We start from the raw sequence: 17457 nt of genomic DNA, 5'->3' as shown, positions 1-17457 counted from the left end.
GAACTGCCCTCGGGAGCTGGCCCGAAGTTGCTCACAGTTTTCGCTGTTAATATCAATGCGGTGCTGGCATCTCCTGGTTTACCGTAGCCGGTTCTTGCTTGGGGGTTTTCCCCTGGGATTGGCGTTCGGGCTCACGGGATGGCCGTGCATTCAAAGAGTGAGACCAAATGCCATGGGGCTTAACGTCAAGTCCTCCAACGAGTTCAAAAGCCAATGTTGTGAGAACGGAGTGGGGAAACTGAGTCACGGTGGATGAGCAAGGTGACGTCGAGGTCCGTCCAGTTGGTCGAGTTGGTGGTTCTTTGGGCTTCTCATGAAGCCCCCACCAGGGTCACCAGCTGGTCCCTGCCATCCTGGTGGCCTGGCTCTTCTGAAGACGTAGTTCTCTTTTAGACCTCGCGACGGTTCCTGCGATCGCATAAAGAATGTGGTTTATAAAAAGATGAGCTGTAGGCTGGAAGGGTCTAATGTATTGGGCACTTCCCCGGGCCAGGCGGATTCTAGGCTGTATCTCAGCTCATCCCCCGACAGCCACGGGGACAGAGGCTCCCAGCCCCGTGTGCAGGTGGGAATCGCCCGTGAAACTCCTGGTGCCCAGCTGCACCCCGGCCCAGTGACGTCAGACTCTCTGGGGCTGGGCTGGGCGTTAGCGTGTCTTTAAATTCCCCCCAAGTGACTGTGTGTGCAGCAGAGATGAGAACCACTGCTCTGCCATTATCTGCATCTCATAGGCAAGGAAATGGAAGCTCAGAGAGGTTAAGTCACGTGACCAAAGTCGCACAGCTGAGAGTGATGGAGCCAGAATCCCGGTTTGTCTGACGAAGTGGGAGCTTTTTACACCCCGGGCTGGACCCCTGTCCACCCTGACTGTGTGGCAGGTACATTCACTCCCCACCAAAACTCTCCTCCTGGTTTTTAAGGAAAAGAGTGCGGAATCAGGAAGCAGGAGAATCAGGAGAACGTGGCTGGAGACCCCCGGCCTCAGCCCTGTGCAGACGCTCCTCCCAGGCCCACCGCACACCCTCCTCTGACTCCTGACCTACCCCTTCTCTCCATGGGGGGGGCAGGGCCTTCCCAGCTTCGACATCCTCCCCCAGGGGCTGCAGTGACTCCAGGGTCATGACCCTGGGCTAAGCGCTGCTCTCTCCCCTGGGCGGGTCACACCCTTGTCCTGGGGGCAAGCACGGGCTCTGCCCCCAGACAGACCAGAGTCTGAATCCCCTCTCCCCCGCTCACTGCCACGTGGCCCTGGGCGAGTCTCCCCGGGTTTCTTCATCTGTAAACTGAACTTGTTACTGAAAATATTTGCCCACCTCCCTGGTCGTGGGGAGAATCGATGAGATGAGGTGGATGGCAGGGCTCTGTAAACGGTGAGGCGCGGGGCAAATATTAGTTCTCTGTCATGTGCGGGTCTGGTCATCCCGGGCACTGGGCAGAACTGGCCACAGTCCCAGCTCCTCCGCTTCCCACAACTGGGCCACATCTCACACTCAGGGCCTCAGTTTCCTCACCTGGAGGACGGGAGAGTGACAGCACCGTGCCTCCCTCACTGGACTGGGGTCCGGATCAAATGCACAGAGCCCTGAAATGCCTTATAGTGTGGGCACCTTGCAAAGTGGGTGGCCCTGGGGAGAGCGGGCCATTCAGGAGGGTTCCCGGCCATGCCTTTGTGTCTGAGACAGGAAGTAGGCTTCATTCCTTCGATAGTTCCTTGTCAGCTTTTTCCTGGAGGTACCCTGGCTCTGCAGTCGCAGCCCTGGGTTCCAGCCCCAGCTCTGCCACTCATGCTGTGTGACCTCAGGCTCAAGAGCAGCCTCTCTGAGACTCAGCCATGTGTAAAGAACCTTCTGTCCACAGTGCCCGGCGCCTGGAGGTGCCCAGCAAGTGCAGAGCTGTGGGAGCCGCCACAGAGGAGCAGGGATGAGGGGGAACGGAAGGGAGCAGGGATTGGGGGGGCCAAGAGCCGCCCTTTGAATGGTCCTGGGATTTCTTAGGAGAGAGGAATGGTGGGTTTGCTATAGGGGCGAGGGAATCCATTTCAATACCAGGACCGCCAGGGAAGCACCCCGAGGCTGCCCCACCCTCTGTTCCATTGGTTCCCCAGCTCGAGCACCTGCGGGGGGGACTCGTGGTGGGGTGCTGCCATAGGTCTCTGCCCTTGAGCTCCTTCTGCATCCAGGCTGCACTGATCAGCTGCCACAACCTTGCAAGCCCCACGTTGGCAATACCAGGGCACAGATGGGGAAACTGAGGCTCAGAAGGGAAGTGCGTCTCCCAAGGCACACTTCCCGGCCACTCGCAGCTCCAGGGGGACCAACTGTGCTGGTTTGCCTGGGACTGAGGGGCTCCTGGAACACGTGGGGCTTTTAGTGCTAAGCCCGGGAATGTCTCCGTTTGCAGGAGCAGGCGCCAAGGTCCAGCAGAATCCTAACCAGAGCGGCGTGTGTGACTTGAAATTTCCCAGTAGCCACATTAAGCAAGTGAAAAAAAGGGGTGAAATTAATTTTAATACTCTATCTTATTTAACCCAAGATGTCTAAAATATTTTCATCATATAATCCATATAAAATTTATTAATGAGACATTTTACCTTTTTTTTTGTACTAACTCTTCAAAACCTATTGTGTATTCTACACTTATGCCAAATAAAATACAGGCTGCCCAGGTAACTTTGAACTTCAGATAAACAATGAACATTATTTTTAGTGGAGTATATCCCAAATATTGCCTGGGACACACTTATACTACAAGTTTATTTCCTGTCCATCTGGAATTCAGGCGCCTGAGCGCCTGTGTTTTTACCCGCTGCCCTGCAGCCCTGCAGGCAGCACCCCTGAATGCATAGACTCACATTTCAGCTGCATAACAGCGTAGGAGATAGGGCAAGTCTAGCAGAGTCGGGGCACTGGGGGTCCAAGAGTGCTGGTCCCCAAATCCCCCTGCAAAGACCCCCTCTCCATGGCCCCCTCTAACCTTCGCCCCTTTGTCTGCCTATGACATTATCTGCCTTTGTCATAGTCGAGCTTTCTAGAAGCAACTCCACACATTCTATCTCTGATAATCTCTTGGCAGACGACAGGGAAGAAAGTCCACAGCTCGCCCACAATTCTCTGTATCAACAAACTTTGAGACACTGCAAAAGGGGTCAGGGCCGCGGGGGGTGGGGCAGGTCAGGGAGGAGGGACAGGCCAGACCCAGAGATGGGGTCTGAGGAGCCCACCTCCTTTCTGGGCTCTCCCCTGCAGACCCCCAGCCTCTGCCCCGCCTCCCAGGGGCTGAGACACTCCAGGTGGGAGTCTCTGATCCAGGGGTGTCTCTCTCTGCCTCAGTTTACACATCTAAACCACTGGGAAGTAGCAGACCAGAGCCCCGGGATGGGGCAGTGGAGACAGCGAGGCGGCTGCTGGGGAAAGATGCCGCCTGCACGAGAGGTACGTCCATCCGCAGAAGCTGTGCTCCCCGGGCTGTCGCTGGGCCCCCCCGGTGTGTTCAAAACCCCTGGCCAGGTCCTGGTGTGTGTGGGTGCAGGTACAGAGTGTCAGGGAGTGTTGGTAACAAAGCCGCAGCTGGAACAGAGGCCCAGAGAGGTAGGCCACTGGCCCAAGGTCACACAGCACACCTGCATCAGAGGGGGCTGAAGCCTGGAGCAGCTGGTTTCCCGCTGCCCCTCTGCCCCATGCTATGTACTGTGTCACACGACCCCAGGGGTCACTGCTGCCGAGGACCCCAGGAGAAAAGGACTCCTGGCTAAAATGAGGCTCTGCAGGGCAGTGCCTCCCCCGAGCTCGCCCAGCCTGTAGGGCTGAGTCCAGAGGCCAGTTCTCACCCACCACGTGACACAGAGGGTGCAGCTTAGCCCGGACTGGTCACATGATTTGTGGGGCCCAGTGCAAAATGAAAACGTGGGACGTCTTGTTCAAAAGTTATTAAGGATTTTGAGGTGTTGACAGCAGAGCATTAAACCAAGGGCAGGGCTTCTGAGGGTGGGGTCCTGGGCAAAGGGCGCACACCCAGGAGCCCCCAGGGAGGAGAGGGGAGGCAGGAGGGAGGAGCCAAACTCAGGCCTGGCCCTGCGCTGGCCACCATCCCCAGCTGGTCTCCCTAGCCCTTGAGACCCTTGGCCGTGGACCCAACTGTGCCTGACCCTTCCCTAAGCACAGGGTCTCCCGTCTCTCCCCAGCTCCCCAGGCTGCCCCCAACCCTCAGGGCCCTCACCCCGAGCCACCACCCCCTCCCTGTGCCAGCATCCCGCATGTGCACGGGCTCTCTCTCCGGGTCTCTGCAGGTCCTCGCAGGTCTCTGCGTCCTCAGGGGCATCTTTCAGTGGGGCCCCACATCCTGTCCCCAGAAGAGCCCTGCCGTCAGGCCTGGTCCCATGTGGCCGCCAGGGCCAGGACCAGGAGAGAGACAGCACCTCCAGCACCAAAGCACTCCATAACTAAGGCACCGAGGGTGTTCACGCAACATTTCTTAACATCAAAAGTAATGCCAAAAGCCCCGGCTGAACAAAATGGCAAAGTTTTAAATAAAGACAGCATCCGTATTCTGATTTTTCGTTCAGCATCAGGCTCCAGTCCGGCTCTGCTCAGCACTGTTACAGATCCTGTCTTTATTTGAAATTTCAATATTTTGTTGAGCCTGAATTGTTGGCATTAATTTTGATTTTTTTTCAATTGCATCAAAATATTATTTTCCTGATCACTGAGTAGTTCTGGGTGCCCCTTTAAGTTTTGCACGAAAGGAGAGTGCCTCACTTGCCACCCACAGGCCCCTCCGGCCACAGGGTGGGGCTGGCAGGGATGTCCCCAGGGAAGAAAGGAGCTGGGGTGACAGTGCCATTGATGATGAAAATAACAGCTAATACGCACTGAGGTCTAGGGGCCAAATACTCCCCAGCTCCATCCCTTCCTCCCTTCCTTCTCGAGCGCCTACTATGTGCTGAGCACTTTCTAGACACAGCATAAAGCAGACACAGTTTCACTTCCCTCCCCACATGGAACCCACATCCTGGCTGGGGAGACAGATGAAAAAATAATCAAATAAGTAAGAATCAGCAAAATGCGTGGTGCGCAGTGCTACCTGCTAAAGAGAAAAAATAACGACGAAGAGAAGCTCGGAACGGGGTTGGGGGGAGGAGGCTTCACAGTTTAGATGCAGGAACCAAGAAAGCCGGCCTGCACACGCCACGCCCCCCCCCAGGAGGCAGAGTCGGTCACTTAGCCCCTGTGTTTCAGAGGAGGAAACCGAGGCAGCTTGCCCAGGAAATGGCAGAGCTGGGTGTTCAGCCAGAGCAGGCTGGTGCCAGACGGCTTTTTATGGGGGGGGGGGGGGCGGGGAGACATCAAGTGGAACCTGGTAGACAAGGGAACAGGGACTCTTGCCACTTAAAGGGGCCGCCTCATATGTTGGGTCAAGCTGTCTCTGCCTCCCCAGGGGAAAAAGCCAGTTGGCTCACTCAGGAGTCCTGGTTCCTCTTCACTGACTGAGCCCCAGCGGTGGGGGCCAGCCTGGGGCGCTGCCGCAGGGACCGCCCAGCGGGGGCCCCTTTAAGGCTGGCCCGGGGGCTGGCAGCGTGACGCCCGCCCTCCAGAGTGCAAGTTCATTCATCCAGAGGCCTCTGCTGACTCACGCTTATGAAAGTGATTTTTCTGGCCCCGCCCGCTGCCCGCCTCTTCCCAGCCCGTGAAATACCCTCGCTTCCCCCTGGCCTCTCGCAGCCTCTTGGATCACCACGGGGCACTGGGCATCCTGCTCCCGCGGTGGGCACCGTGACCCCTGGCCCTCCCAGCGCCCCAGCTGGCCGAGCTCACCAGTCTCCCGAGAGCCCCTGCCCAGCAGGTGAGTAGCCTAGGCAAAGCACAGGGGTGGGAGACGGTGGCACGTCCCCGGCAGGGGTGGCCAGCAGGGTCCTGGAGCCAGGCAAGTGGACCCCCAGGTGGTCCTGATTAGCCTGGGCTGATTCTGCCCTCACCCCCAGGCCCCTCCTCCGCCTCCTGGCCATGCCCATCTCCAGGTGCCTGGCACCCTCAGCCCCGCAGCTGCCCTGCTGCCCGCAGTCCCAGCACACCCGGCCCACGTGACGCTGCCCTTGGCAGGAAAGAGAGGGATGTCCAGCCCGGGCAAACTGCCCGGCGTCCGAGGCCACTGGATCCCGCAGCCAGGCTGGGTGCTTCCCTCGGGGCCCCTGCCTCTCCCGCTCAGGTCAGGCAGAGCCCTGCGGTGCCCACGCACAGCTGCCGCCCAGGGGTCCCAGGGACTTGGCTTCTCACGGAAGGCCTGATGCTGAGGGGTGGGGCCCCAGGAGCATGGGCGACCTTGGAGCTCTCGGGGCCCCAGGCAGGGAGGCTCCGGAGGGAGGAGATGGAACCGGGCAGGTGCCAGGGCTGAGGGCTCACCCTAGTGACCACTGGCAGGTGGCACGGGGTCGACAGAGCACCTCCACATCCTCACGCAGCCATGGCCCCATGTCACTTTCTCAGTGACACCGTTATTGTGCTGTTTTCCTCTGAGGGGACTCGCCCACCCTCTGACAGGTGTCAAGGGGCAGGACTTGTGCTCGGGGGCTGGGTCTCAGACATTCCTGGGCAAGACACCTCCTCCCTCCTGACCTCAGCTTCTCCCTCTGTGCAGCTGGGGCAGGAAAACCCACCTGGGAGGGTCTTCAAAGTCCCACGAGCAGAGGGCCGCCAGGTGCCCCACAGCTGCAGCCACGCAGGTGTCCCCAAGTCCTAAAGCAGTGTTAGGTTTTCGTGACCGTGCCAAGTACCAACGCTACAAACTTCAAAGAAGCATCATTTGAAGGTGCAGTTGTTTCCATTTCTTTTATGCTTATTCACTTCTGTGAATTTGAATTCATTTTTAATGTTAACTTTTTTCAGTCAACATTTGCCATCTTCAACCAGAGGAACTCAAACAAAAAGTGAACATTACAAATCGGCCGTTCCAACTCCACAGAACTCAAAAGCTTAAAAGAAGTGGAAATAGTTAAACTTTCAAATTGTCTGTTGTGAATCAACAGCGTGTGTTGTTCCGAGGTTAGGAGAACGTTAAGCCGCTCGGGACTTTGGGACGTCTGTGTCACTGCACAGGAAGTGACCTTTCAGGTCAGCTTCTGGGTGGTGACCTCATGTGTGTGGCATCCAGAGCCTTCCAGGAGGGAGCACTGGACTTGGAGTCGCAAAGCCCTGGTGGCGAACAGGGCCTCCACCTCCTGCGAGGCGTGAGAAGGGCCATCAGTTCTGAGTCCTCATCTGTGAAGAGGCCCCTGCCAGTGCCTTTCTCACTGGATGGGGGGAGAGTCCAAAGGGACGGGAGGTGAAGGGCGTGGCTGGGGTGGGTGCGCTGTGGCCGGTGGGGGCAGGTTGTCACACTCATTTCGGGGGCTCTGGGGTGTCTAGGTGGTCTCAGCCCATAGGGGTCCAACTCTAGTTCCATCACCCACTGACTCTGTGACCCTGGGGGACGTGGCCTCACCTCCTGAGCCTCAGTTTCCTCATCTGTAAAGGTTGCCATGGGGACTGAAGGAGATAGTGCATAGGAGCAGTTAGCACAGACTTTGCATGGTCCCTGTTGCTGTCATTCCCGGGGACAGTGAAGACGAGGGAAGTACCAGGAGAAAGTGCTCTGGGAACGACAGTCCCATCCCCAGGGCCACCAGGCACACCCAGTGCCCGTGGTTAGTGAGACACTGTCCCCACCCAGCTGGGAAAGTAGGCCCTGTGGCCTCTCTCCCCGCCACCAGTCCTGGGAAAGAGCAGTGGGGTGAGCTGGGACGGATGAGTGTGCTATACTCTCAGCCCGGCAGGGAACGGCCTCTGGCGGGAGCTGTCACACTGTCACACGGCAGTCATCACACCGCACTCGGGGGCACAGAACAGGCTCTGGAGCAGGCCAGCCTGGGCTCGAATCCAGCGCGGCCTGTGCAAGCTATACAGGGCTGGAGAAGCTCGCTGGGCCTCAGCTTCCCCATCTGTAAAATGGGAGTGATTGGAAGAGCACTATAAGTACTCCAACTCCATGAAATAAAGATTAAATTAGTTAATGTGTATAAACACAAAGTGTTTAGAACATGCTTGCACTAAGCCAACTCCACAGAAGTGTGGAAATGTTTTCATTGCTGTTGTTTTTATTACTATTAGTGGTAGTGGTGTCACCCCCCAAATCCTCTCCCCAGGCAGACAGCATGGGCTCCTGCAGGGAACCAAGCATGGAGACCGCCGTGTGTCCCCTATGTCAGTGGATGCCACCTTTTATCTGAGAGCACCCATGAGGGAGTCCCTGATGTGCCATGTCCTGCCGTGTGACCCTGGAGACATCCTTCACCCTCTGAGACTCCCTTTCCTCACCTGCCAGACGGAGGTGACACAGCTCACCTCTCAGGGTTGCTGAGAGCACCGAACACTCTCACTGAGGTGCAAGCTCCTTGCAAACTGTAAAGTGCTGTGAGACGGTCCACTGTTGTCGCTGTGGGAGCGACGCCCGTGTCCTCTTATCAGCCTGTCTGGGCGGCTGTCTCTCATCCATCTGCTCAAGACCTGCCCGGTGGTGACGCTGGTGTTTGTCACTCTGCACACATCAGAGGTTGTACGCTGGCCTGTTCAAATTTTTCAAAATATGTGAATTAGTTGCCCATTTTTCCAAATCAGAGAATTCACATAAAAATCCAGATTTCCGCCTTCTGTGAAAGAACTCTGAAGACCAGTGACCTGGGGCCCCATCCCTGGCTGCCCTGGGTGGTCCTGCCCCATGCACACCCACTCACTCTTTTACTGTGAGTGTGTGACCCTGTGATGCTCCCGGGGTCTCCCCGGGGACAGGGCGAGTGGCATGCATGGTGCATAGACAAGGCCTTGGCACCAGTTGAGTTGGGTTTAAAGTCAGCTGCATGACACTGAGCGACTGTTCGACCTCTCTGAGGCCCAGTTCACACATCTGTGAAGGGGGATAATGACATTCACTGATAATGCTTCCGCATGGGGTCAGTGTGCGGAGGACAGGAGAAAAACTATGTCAAACACCCCTACAGAATAAGTGCTAAAGGCCCGCCCACCCCTCACCTACTCATGCAGATGTTGCCTTGTGGCCCTCAGGACAGCAGGGCTGCTGGACGGTGGGGGAGGCCGGGACCCTGTTGGCGGGGTTTGGGGGATGTGGGGAAGGTGGGTCTGGACCCTCCTCCGGCCCCTGCAGCTCTAAGAACCGGGTTTGGGCCCCTGTGAGTGTTTTGAGCCTGTGGCCAGCAGGGGACGCAGGTGCTCCAGAGACGACAGGCTTACAGGCATTTTCCCCAAACCCAGTGCCTCGGGCTTCCAGTTTTCACTTGTTCTAGCCCAGTCCCGGAGCAGGCAGCGAGCGCTCGTCTTTTGCTAGTGGCAGACTTGCTGCAGGCAGGTGCTTCACCTACATCACCTCACGTCCCTCAACAACCCTCTGGAGTAGAGATGATTATTGTTCCCATTTTACAGATGAGAAAACTGAGGCCCAGAGAGGTCCAGGAAGGGGCCCATGGTAACCAGCTAGGAAGCACCTCTCCAGGACCAGTGATGGCCCCAAAGTCCACTGGGCTACACCGAAGACCTGAGGGCTGGATGGTGGGGTGGGGGCTGTGGCACAGCTCCCCGGGTTGGGCAGAGGAGGCCTCGTGGAAGGTGGATAATAAGCTCTGGGTACCGTTACTGCCTGTTGATGAGGTGGGGAGAGCAGAGTGAGGCTCAGAGAGACGGAGGTGACAGGCTGCAGGAGGGGACGCTGCATCGTTGGGGTAGGGCGACAGGCCTGTCTGGAACGGAGCAGTGTGAGGAGGCAGAAGGGAGAGGGAGTGGCATCCTCCTAGGCCTCAGGGGCGCCTTGCACTTGACCCTGAGGGCCACAGGAGGCCTCCCTGGAGCTGGGAAGTGACTGCGTGACACCCAAGGCTCACGGAGTGGCCCTTCCTCCCCTCTGCCCCCAGGCCGGCTGCCAGCCCCGAGGCCCCCGCCAGCCACAGCCATGAGCAACTGGAGGAAGGACCACCTTGGCACCAGCAGCTCGGAGCCCCTCACGGTCGTCATCATTGGTGAGTGCCGCTCAGGGTGGGGGGTGGGGGGGCGGTACTGAGTCCTTGGGGTCAGAGGTCAGGAGCCGGGCAAGGCCAGGCTGGCCTTTACAATTGTCGTCTTTAAAACTGGCCACTGAGTGTTCACTGTGTGCCCGGTGCCATGCCTAGCAATTTATGAAGTGTCATTCCTGCCCCGTGGCTTTGGCAGCCCGGGTTCAGGTCCTAGCCGTGGACCCACTCCACTCATCGGCCATGCTGTGGAGGCGTCCCACATACAAAACAGAGGAAGACGGGCACAGACGTCAGCTCAGGGACAATCTTCCTCAAGCAAAAAAAAAAAAGAGGAAGACTGGCAACGGATGTTAGCTCAGGGTGAATCTTCCTCACCAAAAAAAAAAAAGTCATGTCACATGATCCTTCCCAGAACCCATGAGGCAAGAACAGAACCACCTGCCGAGACGGCTCCTTAAGGGCGGGGGGCCTGGTCCTAAGCCTGCGCTGGTCCCCGTGCTCACCCAGCTCCTGGCACCGCGCCAGGAGCTCGTGGAAGGGTCCTGGGGTCCTGTCCTCAGATCTGCAAAAGTGGGGACGGATGGCCCCACCCCCCCTGCAAGCATCAGGCTGGACCACACGAAATGGCCATTCCCGTAAGTCAAAAACAGCTGACCATCAGCGATTTCATCTGGTTCATCCTGACAGTATTCCACACGTGGGCGATATTCCCAACAGCGCGAGATAAGACGAGGGGCAAGACGGACAGGAAGGGAAGCCATGTCACGAGGTTCATTGCCCAAGTGCCACAGGCAAGTGGTGCAATTCGTTCAGACTTGGGGGCAGGTGGCCCCACAGGTGGCACCCTTCCTGAGTGCCCACAGGCCCCGAGCTCGACACCCAGAGCGTGGAGCAATCTGTATTATAATATTTTACTTGTCCGTCTGACCAACCAGACTGTCAGCTCTGGGAGGACAGGACTAGTTCCTAGCGATCTCAGCATGTTGGTCATGTTGCTGTGTGACCACAGGCAAGTTACCTAACCACTCTGTGCCCCAGCTTCCTCAAGTATAAAAGGGAAAAAGGAGTAGTATGTACCTCGCTGAAGTCATTGGGAGAGCTCAGTGGGATAACGCATGCACTTCGGGGCTTCCTGAGGCCTGGTACAGCAGCAGATCTGTCATTTCTTATTATTTTGTTCTATTAAAATCCCTTGACACAAAGCTTGACCCATGGTCAGCCCTCCATAGATGCCAGCGGGGACCACCACCCCTTTCTCCTTGCTGGAGCAGCACCGTGGTGCAGCACCCGGCACACAGTAGGCTCTCAACCGTAGCTCATGACTTTGTTATTGACTATTATTACGCACAGAGCCCGGCACATGCCAAGGGCCTAATAAATGGATCATTTTTGTTTTTATGAATGAAGAGCAAATCAGTGAATGAGTCAGATCAAAACCAAAGCCCCCGGCAGCGGTGGTCTCTGGCACCTAAAAGCGCCACCCTCTGACCCGCTCTCTCTCCCCAGGCAATGGTCCCTCGGGCATCTGCCTGTCCTACCTGCTCTCTGGCTACACGCCCTACATGAAGCCAGATGCCGTCCACCCGCACCCCTTGCTGCAGAGGAAGCTCGCCGAGGCGCCGGGGATCTCCATCCTGGACCAGGTGGGCCAGAGCTCCAGGGGGTGGAGGGGGTCACCCACTCCGGGGAAACTCTCCCAGCTTTCCCAGGGCCAAACCAAAAATACGCGTTTGTTAGACACAAGACCAATCAGGGAACACGAGAGGCCCCAAAATCAGCCTCGGAAATTTCGAGAGAGACACCAAGGCTGTCTTTCGAGACCCACAAATTCTATATCCACTTGTCTCTCCTGCCCTAGAACAGTGGTTCTAGACTGGGGGACGATTTTGCTCTCCAGGGGACACTTGGCAACGTGGAGACAATGTCTGTTGTCACAATTGGAGTGGTGACACTACCGGCTTAGAGAGTTGAGGCCAGGGATGCTGTTAAACGTCCTACAATGTACAGGACAGCGCCCACCACGGAGAATTATCCGGCCCAAAGGTCAACAGTGCCAAAGTTGAGAAACCCCCCTAGACATTTCAGTCCCACCACCCCCTGCTCAAGAGCGCTTCCCAGTCCTCCCTCCATGCCCCGTGCCTTCCAGGAGGCCACTCACCGTCCACCTGCCCCTTCAGGCGGCATCCATCCTCCTGGTCTCCCACCCTCACGCTGGGGATGAGGGAGTAAGCCGGCATTTAGTCTAGATCAGCATTTTTCAAAATGCCTTCAACAGGACGCTAGTGCTTCAGTATAACATGCAGAGAAAACGTTCCTACTCCAGTAAGTCTGAGAGACACTGGGTTTGGCAAAATTAAACAGGTACCTGACAGCTACAGGACTTGTCAGAGCCTTCACAAGCTGATGTGCATCATCTCCTTCAAGAGGCAGCATTTCCCAAGCTTGTCTGATCACCCCAATATTAGGGTGGGAAGGCAGGACCAGGGGCCCTGCCCCTGGTGGCCCCTCTGACCTGTGCCCCCCTCCAGGACCTGGATTACCTGTCCGAAGGCCTCGAAGGCCGCAGCCAAAGCCCTGTGGCTCTGCTCTTTGATGCCCTCCTGCGCCCGGACACAGACTTTGGGGGAAATGTGGAGTCGGTCCTCACCTGGAAGCACCAGAAGGAGCGAGCCATCCCCCACTTGGTCCTGGGCCGGAACTTGCCTGGGGGAGCCTGGCATGTGAGTGGAGACGGGCGGGGTTGCAAGGGGATTGGGGCCGAATCTACCTGAAGTCTCGGGAAATTCCCTCCCTAACTGGGGGTGAAGACCTCCATTTCCCACCCCACTGCCTCCCCCCTGCCCCTCCTCTGCCTCCCCGTCCTCCCCTCTCTCTAAGGCCTCCCGTGCCCTCCAGCCTCCAGTGGGCTGGGGGCTAGCAGAGGCCTGGACTGAGGACTCCCGTTCCCCGCAGTCCATTGAAGGCTCCATGGTGACCCTGAGCCAAGCCCAGTGGATGGGGCTCCCAGACCTGCAGGTGAAGGACTGGATGCGCAGGAAGCGGAGGTGAGGCAGCCCTGGAAAGCCCAGGGTGGGCGGGGGAGGCCCAGGCCCACCCCACACTGAGCCCAGGGGCTGGAGCTAAAGGGGCTTTGGGGCTCGTCTGGGGCGCCGTCCTCTTACTCGGGGCCGGGGGTGGGGGGACTGAGGCTTGGATGGGGAAAGGACTTGTTTAGGACCAGACGAGGAGTGAGCGGCAGAGCTAGGCTCGCCCCAGGACTCCCTGTCCAGTGCTCCCTCCCCCGGCCACACGACCCCCTGACTCAGCCTCTCCTTAGCATTCCAGCCTCCAGGGAGCGGGTGAGAGCTGGCCCCTGGCCCCCACGCCCTGCCCCATGCCTCTGGCCCAGGCTCCCCACTCAGTCCTCTGGCCTCCCTGCCGCCCCTCTCACTCTTCTGAGCCTGGCCTGGAACAATCTCTCTCCTTCTAGGTCAGCAAGTAGGATACACTTCCTTTTTTTTATGCTTTTGCACTGGAAACATAACCACACTCTAGAAAACAGAAAATTGACAAAGGAAGACAACTCACCCCAAGCCCCCTCTTCTACCCGTTGCTGTCCTGTCTGGGGATGTTTTCTCCCCGTCTTGTGTCCTACTCCACAATGACCACCCTGCACACCTCTGACTGCCCTGGGGATGGGGCTGAATCCCACCCCTGCTCATCCTGGGGCACGAGGCCCAAAGCTGCCCTGTGCTGCAGGGCAGAGGATGCCACTGGGTGGCGTCTGCCCTCATACTTGAAGCCCTGTTTCCTCTGCCCTCGGGGGCTGTGACGGGCGCGGGGGAGGCCTGTCGCCCCCACCCACCAGGCACTCCACCTCTCTGGGGTCCACTGTCTGTCTCTTTGACACAAAGACTTTTGTCCCTGCAATGTGGTAGGGAGACATCCGGGCTTGTTAGTGATGTGTTTGCTAACAGACAGACAGGATTTAAACTTCATTTGTAGACGGACTCTTCCATATCCTACTCCTAAAATTGAACACGATGTCACAGCATTGCATGTGGCGATTACAGTGTTTGCACCATCCTTTACGCGGCCACCTAATATTCCTGAGGGAGCCAGTATCTCCACTGAATATTCCCTACATGTCGGGCCTTGTGCTTAGATGTCGGAGCCCAAACCCACAACAGATGGGCTCCCTGCCCTCGTGGTGCCGCCACGGTCCCCAGACCAGGCCCAGTCATGGGGCTTCATTCTTTCCAATGTGCATTATTATCAATAAGCCCGTATGTAACATCTTCTTAGGACAGCCCTTCAAAATAATTTTTACTAAAACAGAGAAAGAGAAATGACAAACCCACAGTAACAAATTCCACAGTTCCAGTTTCAGTAGCAGACTAACGAGTTGGGTTGGCTGGAGTGGCCATGGGGGATGTGGTCTGAGCTCATGACAATTGATCATGGTGGCGCGTCACACAGGATTCCCATTAAGTGAGTTCATCCCTAACAGTATATGCACAGTTGGGGAAAGTAACTCACCTAAGGCTACACAGCTAGACGTAGGGAGGAGCTGAGATGACGCAAAGCCTGGCCTCAGACACCAGCAGTGCTGGCCCCACAGTCCCGGCCCCAGAGGGGGTGGGAATAATAATTGCAATAATAAAATCGTCCCTGCTGTTACTGTGTGAGCTGGGGACTGTGCAAAGTGCTTTACGTGGGTTATTTTTAATCCACTCGTTTACTGAAATATAGCCTACGTACAGCAAAGCACACTGCTCACGTGCATGCTGGGGGACGGAATGTCCCAAAGTGGACCCAGCTGCCTTCCAACCACCAGGAATCAAGAAACAGACACCCTGTCCCCAGGAGCCCCTTCATCCCTCCCAGTCCCCGCCCCACCCCCTCCCCAGAAGTGACCACTCTTGACCTCTAACTCCATAGGTTAATTTTATCTGAACTTTATAAAAATGGAATCCTACCATATTTATGTGGAATATTATTCCTTCGAGGTAACAATAATGGCCAACTCTTATGACTCTTATATGTCACTCACTACCTGTCAGGCCCTATTCTAAGCTCTTTGTTTATATCATCATCGAATCCTCTCAACAACCGCACAATACCATCGTCACCCTTATGCTGCAAATGAGGAAACTGAGGCACAGAGAGTTTCAGGCACACAGCTCACCAGCAGCAGAGCCAGGATTTGACCTCAGGCCGTCTGGCTCTAGAGGCCACACTCTGAACCCCTTTAGGGTGAGGCCCACACTCACCCTAATGAGGTACCCTGATCAGTCTCATTTTACAGAAGAAGAGACTGAGGCTCCAAGAGGTCAAACCACTTGGGCAAGTCCTATGGCTGGCAGATGGCACAGCCACTGTCTGGCTCTAGGGCCTGACTCCAGTCTGGCCATCCCCAGTCGCCTGATGGCCCCCACACCCCAGTCCACTCTCTGACGCTCACCCTCCCATGTCCTTCCCCCCAGAGGTCTTCGCAACAGCCGGGCCACAGCCGGGGACATCGCTCACTACTACAGGAATTACGTGACCAAGAAAGGCCTGGGCCACAACTTCGTGTCTGGCGCCGTGGTCACGGCCTTGGAGTGGGGGATACCTGAGCCCAGTGGCTCCGGGGCCCAGGACCCCAGCCCCCTCTTCCAGGTGAGCGGCTTCCTGATGGCCGAGGACCGGAGTCAGCAGCCCTTCTCCCTGTGCGCCCGCAACGTGGTGCTGGCCACGGGCACGTCGGACAGCCCGGCCCGGCTGGGCATCCCCGGGGAGGCCCTGCCCTTCGTGCACCACAAGCTGTCGGCCCTGGAGGTGGCCACACGGGCAGGCATGGTGACCCCGGCCTCAGACCCCATCCTCATCATCGGGGCGGGGCTGTCGGCGGCCGATGCGGTCCTCTACGCCCGCCACTACAACATCCCGGTGATCCACGCCTTCCGCCGGCCCGTGGACGACCCCGGCCTGGTGTTCAACCAGCTGCCCAAGATGCTGTACCCCGAGTACCACAAGGTGCACCAGATGATGCGGGAGCAGTCCATCCTGTCGCCCAGCCCCTACGAGGGCTACTGCAGCCTCCCCGAGCACCAGCTGCTGCTCTTCAAGGAAGACCGCCAGGCCGTGTTCCGGGACCCCACGGGCCTCCAGAAGGTCTTCGGCATCTCCCTGGTGCTGGTCCTCATTGGCTCCCACCCCGACCTCTCCTTCCTCCCCGGGGCGGGCACTGACCTCGCCATGGACCCTGACCAGCCACTGAGCGCGAAGAGGAACCCCATCGATGTGGACCCCTTCACCTACCAGAGCACCCAGCAGGAGGGCCTGTATGCCGTGGGGCCGCTGGCCGGGGACAACTTTGTGCGGTTTGTCCAGGGTGGGGCCCTGGCCGTGGCCAGCTCCCTGCTGAGGAAGGAGGCCAGGAGGCCACCCTAGCACCCGGCCTGGCATCCTCGCACCCAGGCCCTAAAGAGGCGGGGAGATCACCACAGCCCTGCAGACACAGGCCATCCCAAGACGCCCAGTGAGAGAAGGAGACCTCTCCTGGCAGGAGACAGGAGCGGCCACAAGCCCAGAAGGCGGCCTCACCAACGAAGAGGAGTGGGGAGGCCAGGCTGCCCAGACTCAGGCCAGGGCTCAGGAACAGTGGCCACAGGCCGGGGCAGGCCCAGACCTGTGAGTGGGGCGAAAGCTGCCAGCCTGAGCAGGGATCACCAGGGCCAGCTGAGCACCATGCCAGGAGGACTCCAGGCCCCGCTCGTTCCAGAATCAGGTCCCAAATAAAACCAGAGCCTGCCTCCACTCATGTGTCTGAGGATTCTGCGCTTGGGGAGGGGCCCGATGCCCAGGACCCTGCTCTGGGAGCTGGGGGGAGGGCACAGGGCCATGTAGGAGGAAGTCCTTGGACTGAGGGGTTGGGAGATAAGGGATGGTGCCCCAAGTGGGGGACAGCTATGTAGAGAAGTGAGGGGAGGGTGTGGAGAAACAAGGTGCTGGGGAGCCTTCTGCAGCCCTCCCACCCCTCCAGCCTAGTCCCTGCTGCTCTCCCACTTGGTTCCAGCCACACTGTCTCCTTTCAGTCCCTCATCAGGCTTGTACCTGCTGCAGGGCCTTTGCACAGGCTGGTCTCTAGCCCAGGGCATTTTCCCTCCTCTCTCTTCCTCTTTCTCCTCTTCTTCCACTCTCTCAGCATAAGGATCACCTCCTCTAGGAAGCCTCTTCTGACGAAGACCCCTCCAGGGCCACATGGCCACCAGGACAAATCCTCCACTCATGGTCCAAAGTGCCACCTCTTTATGGCAGTTCAGTTGTAACGGTTTATTTATTTGTGAAATGGTTCCAGTATCTGGCTCCACCCACTTGGATGTAAGCTCCCGGAGGCCAAGGACCCAGTCTGTTTTGCCCATTATTGGAATCCGGCGCCTAGCACG

The 17457-nt window shown here is 57.7% G+C and overlaps 1 protein-coding gene across 1 annotated transcript; it reads left to right on the top strand.

Annotated features, from left to right (window-relative positions):
* The first annotated feature begins 5650 nt into the window (after positions 1–5650).
* OSGIN1 (oxidative stress induced growth inhibitor 1) lies at positions 5651–16846 on the top strand. The gene is made up of 6 exons (XM_087419877.1): positions 5651–5838; positions 9950–10054; positions 11555–11691; positions 12577–12768; positions 13001–13092; positions 15514–16846. The coding sequence occupies exons 2-6, from the start codon at positions 9988–9990 to the stop codon at positions 16460–16462; spliced, it is 1437 nt and encodes a 478-aa protein (XP_087276003.1). The 5' UTR covers positions 5651–5838; positions 9950–9987; the 3' UTR covers positions 16463–16846.
* Positions 16847–17457: the final 611 nt, after the last annotated feature.

Source organism: Ceratotherium simum, chromosome 30 (assembly GCF_057802395.1).
Source record: "Ceratotherium simum simum isolate JZ-2026a chromosome 30, ASM5780239v1, whole genome shotgun sequence".
NCBI lineage: Eukaryota > Metazoa > Chordata > Mammalia > Perissodactyla > Rhinocerotidae > Ceratotherium > Ceratotherium simum.
Note: the sequence above shows the minus strand (reverse complement) of the source record. Positions and strands in the feature narration are given on the sequence as shown.

Excerpts from the sequence above, each read along its gene's own strand:
- OSGIN1 (XM_087419877.1), top strand. The coding sequence starts at position 9,988 with ATGAGCAACTGGAGGAAGGACCACCTTGGCACCAGCAGCTCGGAGCCC. Across the intron at positions 11,692-12,576 it reads GGATCTCCATCCTGGACCAG|GACCTGGATTACCTGTCCGA; the intron begins GTGGGCCAGAGC and ends GCCCCCCTCCAG. Across the intron at positions 13,093-15,513 it reads TGGATGCGCAGGAAGCGGAG|AGGTCTTCGCAACAGCCGGG; the intron begins GTGAGGCAGCCC and ends CCTTCCCCCCAG.